At 38.8% G+C, this 10769-nt stretch overlaps 1 protein-coding gene across 7 annotated transcripts in view; it reads left to right on the forward strand.

Moving 5' to 3' along the window:
- sox6 (SRY-box transcription factor 6) overlaps positions 1-6600 on the forward strand; it is a 99211-nt gene extending 92611 nt beyond the window's left edge. For 5 of the 7 annotated variants that reach the window (XM_079555676.1, XM_079555675.1, XM_079555678.1 and 2 more), the window contains 3 exons: positions 59-292; positions 795-1011; positions 1806-6600. In XM_079555676.1, the coding sequence (XP_079411802.1) occupies positions 59-292; positions 795-1011; positions 1806-2118 (764 nt within the window). In that variant the 3' untranslated portion in view covers positions 2119-6600. The remainder of the gene's footprint in view (positions 1-58; positions 293-794; positions 1012-1805) is intronic. The other 2 variants (XM_079555680.1, XM_079555681.1) reach the window with 1 other exon arrangement.
- Positions 6601-10769: the final 4169 nt, after the last annotated feature.

The raw sequence follows: 10769 nt of genomic DNA on the forward strand, positions 1-10769 counted from the left end.
TCATTTAATCAATGCCTTGCCTTGCCCTCTCCTCTTGTTCCTGCTCTGGCCGTTCCAGGGTCCACGGAAGTCAATGGCTCTTCAGATAAATCCCAATCCTATTATTGTTGGCCAACAGGAGGAGCCGGACCCACAGAGGCTCGAGTCTTCAGGGAAGCCAGAGGGAGAAACAACAACGAGCCTCACATTAAGAGGCCAATGAACGCCTTCATGGTGTGGGCGAAAGATGAACGGAGGAAGATTCTGCAGGCCTTCCCCGACATGCACAACTCCAACATTAGCAAGATTTTAGGTAAGAGTCAACACGAACAAAACTATGTTATCTTTGAATATTAATTATGCACATTGTTTTGTTTTTTTGCCATTATAAATATTCATATTTGTATTTTGTCTTGATAAATGCATGTCCTGTAATGATATACAACTGCTCCTGTGTGTGAAAAGGGCACTATTATCAGACAGAGCAGCTCTGCATACAGATAGATTTATAACCTATCACTACCATAAGTGTTTGTCATGAAAAATGACAGAGGCTAAATGGGTCTTGTCCCCTCTGCGTTGGAGTCCATACATCAGAGCTGTTAAAAGTGCTGTCATGCACTACCTCACGGGACTCTTCACAAAGCTGCACTATTTAGCATACAGTTTGACATAAGTTCCTACAAATAAACAACCTATACCATTTTAACATGCTTGCCATTTCACGAGATCACCTGCAGTCATTCGCGAGTCAAATGTGAGTTGTTTTTTTTTGTGTGCATTCCGATATTTAAATGGCGCTCTCTGTCTTGCAGGTTCTCGGTGGAAATCTATGTCTAATCAAGACAAGCAGCCATACTACGAAGAGCAGGCCCGTCTGAGCAAGCTGCACCTAGAGAAGTACCCAAATTACAAGTACAAGCCCAGGCCTAAGAGGACCTGCATTATTGACGGGAAGAAATTGCGCATCGGGGAGTACAAGCAGTTGATGCGTTCACGCCGACAAGAGATGAGGCAGTTCTTCACAGTGGGGTAAGCCCTGCCGTCACAAATGCCACATACTAACCACATTATGCACTCAAAACTTTTAGACATCTTTTGAATTTAGGCTGATGCAACATGACTTCTTTTTTTAATACATTTTTTTTTTTGTAAGAAAACGTAAAAGGCCTTGTAAATAATTAGTAGGCCTAAATGGTGCCTAGGAAAAACTTTCTAGTCAACGCTATCTTTAATTATTTTCCCTTTGTGGTAATTGTTTTTAGACAATTGTATTTCGCAAATGGGGCATAAGTCGAGCCATTATTACAGGATATAAGCAGTAAGTATAGGCTTTCAGAGGCCCGGAGGCCAGCAGTCTGCAGTTTAACACTTGGATTTACTGTGTGCGGTTAGCAGGATAGTCCCTCTCCAGGTGTTACCATGTCAGTCATAAGCAGCACTGACTGGTGTATCAATCACTGCGCGCCGGAGCACACTAGCCACGCACTGGGTTTTATGTCACCAATAAACTGGCTAGTGTTTCTGAACAACTCAAAACGGGAGCTGTCATGGATTTTTTTCCCCCTCTTAAACCCTTTCACAGAGACGCTGGCACAAGGCACCGTCGTCGAACAGTCCTCCTTCACGTGCTTTTTCAGCAAAAAAAGAAAATTGTTTTTGACAGACTTACTGAAGTTAAACAATTCATTTCATTTGCTCCAACAGCTTTTGACATTCAAGGCTTGCGCGTTGACACTCTTACTCTCCTATCTGTGGTTTGAAAATGACAGCTAAGCTAATGTTTTTTTTCTTCTTCTTCTTCTTTTTTTTTAAATTCCCACCAGACAACCGCCGCAAATCCCCATCAGCACCACCGCCAGCATGGTCTACGGTCCTGGGGCGGTTACCATGGCGACCACCACACCCTCACCTCAGATGACATCGGAGTGCTCAAGCGCCTCCGCGAGTCCCGAGCCCACCATCCCGGTCATCCAGAGCACCTACAACATGAAGCTAGAGCCCAACCCGATGGCGGTGAACAACAGCGAGGCGGTCAACGGTGAGGATGAAATGGACATGTACGAGGACTTCGATGACGATCCCAAATCGGACTATAGTAGTGAAAATGAAACGCAGGAGCCCGTAAACGCCAACTGAAGAGGGCAAACAGTTGGACAGGACAGGGAGACACGTGACGGGACGGAGGGGAGAAAACTCAAGTGTTTTTAACTATGAACACAGATTCATAACATGGGTTTGAAGCCAGCATGCAGTTGTGGCTTCCCAAACAAAAAGCTATTTGGTCTTAAGTGTGTGAAGCAGTTTTGGTTGTGGTAATTTAAGATTCTTTTTTTAATCTCATTGTTTTAATTTGCCATAATGTTTTCATAGAGATTTGTATTATTATTATTATTACTATTATTATTAGGTTGTTGCCTAAAAATGACAGAGCTTGAAATCAAACGTAATCATTTTCCTCTTAATTAGGTGATAAATGACAGAACTGTTCAAGATGAGAAATAATATTGTCACTCAGGTATTGTGTGCCAGCAGCTTTTGAATGTTTTAATCAGTAGACAACCAGAAGTAAATTATAATAACACAATTCCGACAAACCAGAAACTATTATTTTTATCATTATTATTATTATTATTATTATTATTATTATTATTATTATTATTATTATTATTATTATTATTATTATTATTATTATTATTATTATTATTATTATTACTATTATTTTTATTACAAAATCAAACTGTAGGATTTTGTGCAGAAGTGCCAAACCTTTCGAGTTGTTCCTAAAATCTATTTGGTCTTTTGGGGTAGACTTAGTGAGTCTTAGACAATCTCTTGATCTCTTAATGCAGCTTCATTATCCAGTCTTTCTTTAATTTACCCTAACAGAATAAACAAATACAACTCAGGACATCCGCATGGGAGGAGCTGTGGAGCTCCACTGAGTCCAATGCAGTGATCATCAATGAAACGGCCAGCTCTTTCATTTCCTGGTCCACAAGAGGCAGCGGAGCATCCCTGACTCTTCCCAGTGTGCAAGTCTGACTCACCAAGTTCTTAATCAGAGTGATTGTAATCAGGCCAGCATGCTAAAAGGCCAAAGGCCTTCAATCTGTGGGATTGGAACAGCAGCGAAAGGCAGCTTTGGGGCATTACATTCTCAAATTGATGTTGTACAATGTAGAGCTACAGTACATTCTGTTAAACACTTAAGCCCCATTTGGATGGCAATTTTAAAGCCTTAGGTCTTAAAGCTTCATTTTCAAATGTTAATTCTTTTGAGACATTGTAAATCTTTCATTGAAACTAAGAAGTCTTAAAGCAGAGTGCGGTCATTGGGTTGAAGTAATGACCTGATTACTGCAGAAGTCTTAAGAGGAGGGACAGTTTATGAGGATGTTTCTCAACAGAAAAGCCTTAATGTTTGTTTCTTAAATGACCTTGTCATGTTGACATGATGTTGGTAAATGCTGACTTGCATTAGTGCACTTAGACAAATTCTCATGCTCTCATATATAGCTCTAATCTAATTAGCTCCTGAATGCACTTACGTATCTCTTGCATTGAAAGAGAACAATATGTAGTTATGCCGAAGCGAGGGGCACAAATCTCTGATTTGGGCTTAAAAAGCTGACGAGTGGTGACCTTATGAAGGCGGCAGCTTGATAAAGCTCCTAGAGCAGTTGAGGCCTTGATGTTGCTTCTAAGATCCTCTTTAGGGCAGTAGGTCTAAGTGGCGCCCTCTTAGCCATGCCCTGCTTTGACCCCTGCCCAGTGTAACCTCAGCACCCAGGGGGCGCCATCTGGCCCGGGGCAAAAGAACACACCGGGGAGGGCAGAGGAACAATAAAGCTGTGTGTGTGTCCCTCATTGTGCTCTCCATCAAAGTGCTGGAAGTGCGGCCTCCACAGGGCTCACACCCCGCTCCAATCACCAGGCGCTGGTGAGCAGATGGAACAAGTACATCAAGCTGTGGGGGATTATTGAAATGACTGACGACTGGATATCATCTGAAATACACCATTATTAATGTATGAGTCCAGCTAGTCCCCCTCGTGCCCTTGAACCTGTCCATTTAAAAAATGCTGCCTTTATAAGGATCGGGATGGTTGGTCACTAGCTGTAGTTGCCCAATGCTGGTCACTGCATTTCAAAGCTCTCACTGATTCAGATTCAGATTTAGATTTAGCTTCATCTTCACTGCTTTTGCAATCTACTACAGTCTCATGATACAGTAATCTGTAATTCCTACTTTTTTGTTATCATTGCATCTGTTCTTTATTTAATTGGTTGTAGAGGTACAAGACATTTCAGGACACGCTGTCTAAAGCCCTCTAAGTGGACACCTCTCCGAGTAAACCTGTTCAATATGTGTACGCTGTTTGCTCCTGTTTGCTGGTGGATAGATGGCTTTGTATGTGATTGTAAATATGCTCTTGACCATGCCCTACTGATCTAGTGTGGCTGGCTGTAAAATGAACTCTTCACAGAACTGAAACTTGACTGTGCTTATACAGCGAAAAAGACAAAAAAATATTTCAAGAGGAGACAATGTTTCATCGTGATATAAGCACTGGATATACAGTTAAATTGTATTTTTAACAATGCTGATAAATGTGAAGCTGTTTGAGAAAAAAAAAAATCTAAATCCCCCAGTCGGACATTTTGCTTTCACAGTTGCCAGAGTCGGTTTTGTCAAACTTATTTTGTTTATTTATACAAGACATGTGATGAATGAACACTTTGTTTAAGCTTCAGGGCTGCCTAGGGTAGAGCACAAGAAAGTGAGCAGAAAATGTAACAGCAAAGCTCAGTTTACCATGAAACGCCAGACTTCATTGCATTGTATATTGTATTTGTATCAACATAGTATTTATTAGCCACAGCTGGCTCTAAAACTGTCGGTCAAACAACAAATGGACAATCAGAAATAACCCATTGGAGTAATTTGCGCTTAAAGATATTCAATCCAACATCTCATGTTATTGTAAATATCACATAGGGAGTATATTTTTGTTCATGAGTGTTTAGTGAAGTATAAGTTATGTATTTGGCTAATCTATTTTATTTTCTGTATGTTTTTATTCTTTTTAGTGGGTTCATGTTTTTTTTGTTTTTTTTCAAATTTGACAAGTCACTGTACCTCATGGCGATGCTGAAACGTTCTGCAGGTTTGGACCGGAGACTAGGACAAACACCTCAATTGTTTTGATAATCTTCCGTCGAGTAGAAAATAGACAAGTTAAATGAAAATATTAACAAATAAGGTACTATTTAAAACGACAGGCACTTGACACAACGTTTATAGATAATACGTCAAATCATAAAATCAGATGCTGAATATTTGTGTCAAACCTTAAAGCGCAAATATGTGATAAATTTGTCAAAATAAACCGAAACAATCGCATGCATTTGGCTTGCATTTTCCACAACGTGTTTTAAGAATGATTGTTTTTAGTGATGCTTTTAGATGTTTTTAAACGTGGGAGTGTGCAAATATTTATTTGTTTTTCGATGAGTCAAATGCACAGGTTTTGTGCGTCTTTATTAGTCTTAGTTTCTCTTTTTTTTTTCATTCTTTTGTTTGTTGTTTCATGACTATCCAGCCATCCACAACAGTTTTCTTTGATTCGCTTGTTGGATGTGAAAATGGTCTTAATGCACCATTGATGACAACTCGACTTACTGTATTTGATTTCTATGTAATGTCTTTGGTGGGAATGTTCTCTGTGTTAATTTATCAGCACAATTCACTGACATGCTGGACTGATGCTAGCTGCTGTTCAGAACTGTATTATTTGTTGTTCAGGGCGACATTGACCGTTGCCTTTGGTACTTTGCTTTTTAGAGTCTCTGGAGCAACACTGTGTGGCTCTGTGCTCACTGGAGCCGGAGTTTGAAATAGCTGGCAGCCTGATACAATTTTCTGCGTAGATTTTTTTTTTTTTCCTGGCAGGTACCTTGGCCCATGGCAAGTATTCTTTGGGTGTTATTAGAGAAAATGAAATACATAGTGTCTGTTGCTGCTTTTAAAGAAGTTTATGTCTGAATATGTAAATAGTTTATCATAATATCTTGTACAGTCCAATGTAAAGTTTTTAATTCAACCTAAAATGTTGCCATCACATTTATGTTCACATTCTTCATACAGTTAAAAAAAAACAATCATTTGCTGGGGTATTATTGCTAAACTGAAAAGAAAAAAGAAAATGTTAAAATCTTTTTATGTTTATTTTGTTTTGCTTGGCTTCGAAGTGTAAACAAGCAAGTCTTTGGTTTCCTTGTGCAGTATTGACGTAAGGTGAATAATTTTACAGTGATGTGTGGAGAGGACTCTCCCAGCCTCAGATTGAAGTCTAAAGAACAAACCAATGAGACACAGACTCTTGTCTGTACTTGATGAAACGACCCAGAGAAACGTCAGGCAGAACATAATTAACAGCATTTGTCACATCTCCATTGTAAACGTGCAGTGGTATAGGCTCAACAACTGCCTGGTCAACTCATTTACCTCAACAACCTCCTCCTTTTCTGTAAGACACACAGAAAGATTCTCACATCACTCCATCTTTTGTACTGCTGTTGACACTTACAAATTAAAGAAACATTTTGTTTTAAAAACTCTTGTGATTTCATGTGTTTTTGTCGACATTTACAATTGCGTGTTAGCATCTTTGGTCAGATAGATATCACAGTGTAAATTATATATTCTCACATTTATCAGATAAGAAATATTCAAACATCTGCACCACAGTGTTTACACAATTTTAAGTTGTCGTTTGTAGTTGTACAATATAATTTTTTTTAAATGAAAACACTCTAAAAATAAAGTATACCCGAAGTCCAGATTTTATTTGATTTTAGTCCAAATTTGTTAATGTGTGATAAAATGTGTATCAATATAAGTAGTGCAACAATATATGAACAACAATCCGCCAAAAATGATGCATTTTAATGTTCTAAAATGCAAGTATAATTGTGTATGATGATACAGTATGTTCAGATCTGGATTGTTCCTGGTAGATTTGTGCATGTTTCCTTGTTCGACACAGTGCCTATAGGCTCTCCTCTGGTTCCTGTGTGCTGTGCTTGTGCCAGAGGTCATCCGCTGGCCCAGACCACGTCCATCACTCCTCTCTGGACTTCTGCCATACTCTCCTCATTATCACCATAATTATAATGAGAGCTTCCGCCTGCATGCCTTTTAAATAATGTCTCTGTAGATGCACCATTACAACTTGCTAAATTAATTGTTATGATGCGTTAGCATAACATGCTAATTCATAAATCCCTGTACACTGTAAAACTAAACAAAGCTCTTTCTACATAGTTCTTTTATTCTGACATTGGCAATGCTTTAATTAATTCCTCCACCATGATTTGACTTTGTGTTACCGTTTTTAGTTTAGTTTATTTAACAGTTTGCATTATTAACTTTTTACGACTTCACATTATACAGTTATGGAAGCTCAAAAGAAGTATGCGGAAGCACGAAAGCTTACAAACACGTACCCCGTAATCAATGATATGTACATTTTACATTTCCCAGTGATAGAGCACGATACAGCATGAGGTCTGTATCCATAGACAAGAATTCAGAATAACATCTCATCAACAAAAATGACATATGGAGTACAATTAATATCACTGTTAGACATTAGATAAAAATCAGGAGTATCACATTATTCCTTCCTTAGTTTCCCAATTACAAAATGCCGTTGAAAAACTCTGTATTATCTTAAATGATTGTGTCATCCCCAGACAAAAAACATAAGAGTGATCACATCCCATATCCATAAGCAGGTGCACACACAGCCTCTGCATCATGCCTGTGTTTAGTAATCAGAGGATAATAAGTAACTCAACTTTTTGGCTTTTTTATCTAATCTGTAATTTATTTGTGATTAAATTTACATGAAATCTCATTTAAAAACAAAACATAACACATTGAACTAGCAGACTAGCATAATTCGGGATTGGCAAAGAACATTATGGTCAAAAAAGAATCGAACACTACAGCGATGTAGTAAAAGCAAACATTCTAACCAGGTTCTGTAATTTAACAGCCCTATACCTGATTTTATTTTCATTTGACATTTTTACAAACAATGAACGAAGGAGTGCATATACATTTTAAATTGTCAGTCAAACTCACTCCTAACTTTCCTCACACATTAAACATCCCGATTCCTCACAGGCATGAGTTTAAAAGCACGATTCCCTTCACAACTTTCAGGGAGAAATGCTGTAAGCCACAACAATCAGGCTGGTCAAAAGGCTTTTTAAGTACAGATGCACAGCCCACCAAGGTTTTTTTTCACACATACTGAAGTGCTGAATTAGAGCAGGTATGGGGCCTTTAAGTGATGCATATATGCAGGGAGAGAATCTCAGTCTGGCATAATAATCAGACCCTGTATGGCCCAAGCAGTAATATTTGATTTGAAATAGACATGTTTTACAGTGTAGCACGTATTCTGAAAACGAAAAATGAAGTTGTTTTACCATTTTAATTTCACAGTTTCATCAATCACGTCTTCTTTTACTATTGTGCTGCTTGGTGCCATCCCAGGAGCGTATGAAAGCCCTGGTTTAACAGCACAGTCAGTAATAGATGTCTACAATCCTTCCACCGGCAGCTGGAGATGGAAAACTAGACACACACCTCGCCACATAAATCCCACAGTCATTTTCCAAGCGAGCATGACAACTAATGGTGGAGAGAATAGTTTTGTGCTTTGTCTATTTGCAAGCACATTATGGTATGGCGTATATGCTGAGCAGGGCGGTTTTAATTCCCAACACATTTACTCATTTGTTTGTCTGATAAGCGGCGCTGCTAAGTAATGGGTGGTCATCCTGCTGTTCCTAAGTGGCCTGTGTGAATGAACTGTCAAAGCTCTATAGAGATGTGTGTGTTACAAACAGCAAATAATAATGAATACGAGGGTTGCACAGTCGGAGCTGCTATTGCACAGTTTCGATGACTAAATATCGCCAAGAAGCTGAGGTGGAACAATATTTTTTACTCACATGCCCGGAGCCCCAGTGGATGCGTTTCCACCAGAGCAGCTGCGATTTATCTGATTTTCTCATTATAATTGACTCATGGCTTTATTGTGGCGGGTTTGGCAAATGCTGCTCAGATGTAGGTCTCTCACATTTCCCCCTGTGTTACAGCATGTACAACATGTTACACCTGCACATGTTGGGATTCGTATCTCCCGTAGTGGAACACAAAGAGGATCATTCAGCATGCCATTAGCCTTAATGAATTATGTCAACAATGGAATCTGTAAAACGGTTGGCAGCTTTGTAGAACAGATGATGGAATCAAATAGTTTGACAAGGAAAATATTTACACTGTAACAAAGCAACAAAGCATCTGAGAAATCCTCACTGAGAATTGTGTTCAGGTGTTTTTTTTCTTTTAAAACTCATAACACATTTTGTTATAAGATATAAACTATTCAAAAATGTAGGTATACCAATTTTTTCTCATTGTATAACATACAAATATACAATATACAATAATTTTGGCATCGCTTTTTAATAATTAATAAGTATTAGTAATCATTTTAGGGTTAGGTTAAAGGTGCACTATGTAACTTTTTATGTGAAAAAAAAAAAAATCGTAATATTTGTGTATATTTGACCTTTAAGTGGCTGTACGGGTGCAGCATAGCACATTTGCTTTTCCTCACAGCGGCCTCAATGATGCTCCAGAATCAATTGTTTTGGGGTTTCTGGCCAGTTTCTGGTAGGAACCCTGAAAAACATTTGATCTTGGAGCGTCATAAATGCCACTGTGAGGAAAAGCAAATGTGCTATGTTGCACCCAGCCACTGAGTCACTTAAAGGTCAAATATGCACAAATATTAAGATTTTTTTTTTTTCACTTAAAAAAGTTGCATAGTGCACCTTTAAGGTTAGGATTAGGTTAAGGGTTAGCTATGAATAAGCGTATCATTAATGGCCTATTAGTATGTTAACAGACAAAGGTATAATAAGCAGTGTGTTAAAACTTCGCAAGCATATTATTAATGCTTGTTAATACCTTATTAATACTTAACGAGCACACCTTAATATAAAGCGTTACCATAATAACACTATTCAGTATTGTCATCTTTTAATGACTAGACACTGGCCATTGTACTCAATAGATCAGTGGGGAAAAGGGTGAGAAAGTTTCTTGATCTTTACAGCCAGCCGACGTATACATGCAAACTCTCCTCTCCGTGCTTTAATCCTTAGAGGTGAAGGACTTAGGAAATCTTGCTAATTTCACAGATGGTTTAAAATAGATTAGTGTGGAGGAGCAGCTCCTGAGAAGGCCTGACCCACCAGGCTCCCTGTGCAGCTGCCAAAAGCCTGCGCCTCATGCACACAAGTGCCTTCCAAAAGTCCTGCAAGGTTAAACTCAAACTTAAGCATCCTCAGACACATCCTCGACTGCTGCACCATCATCAATATGCTTCAATTACACACGCGCTCTTCTCTTGTAGGAGGCTGTCGATGAGATAGTTTCACTTTCACGACATTCAGCTCAAAGAATCACTATGTCGCTTGAACCTTGAAAATAGCTTTAATGCTTGTTCATCTGAAGATAACCCAAATAAGCAGGTTGGCCACACTACACTCTGCTTGTTAGAGCGAAATATCATCATTGTGTGGCCTGATGGTTAAAGTTTCTGGGAACCACTTTTCTTCCTTGTGTTTTTCTCTATAGACAATGAGTGATTTTCTTAGAAATCACTGTGTCCACTTGGCCGCGCTGACCGCTCTTGTTG

This window comes from Gobius niger (assembly GCF_951799975.1).
Source record: "Gobius niger genome assembly, chromosome: 4".
Taxonomy (NCBI): domain Eukaryota; kingdom Metazoa; phylum Chordata; class Actinopteri; order Gobiiformes; family Gobiidae; genus Gobius; species Gobius niger.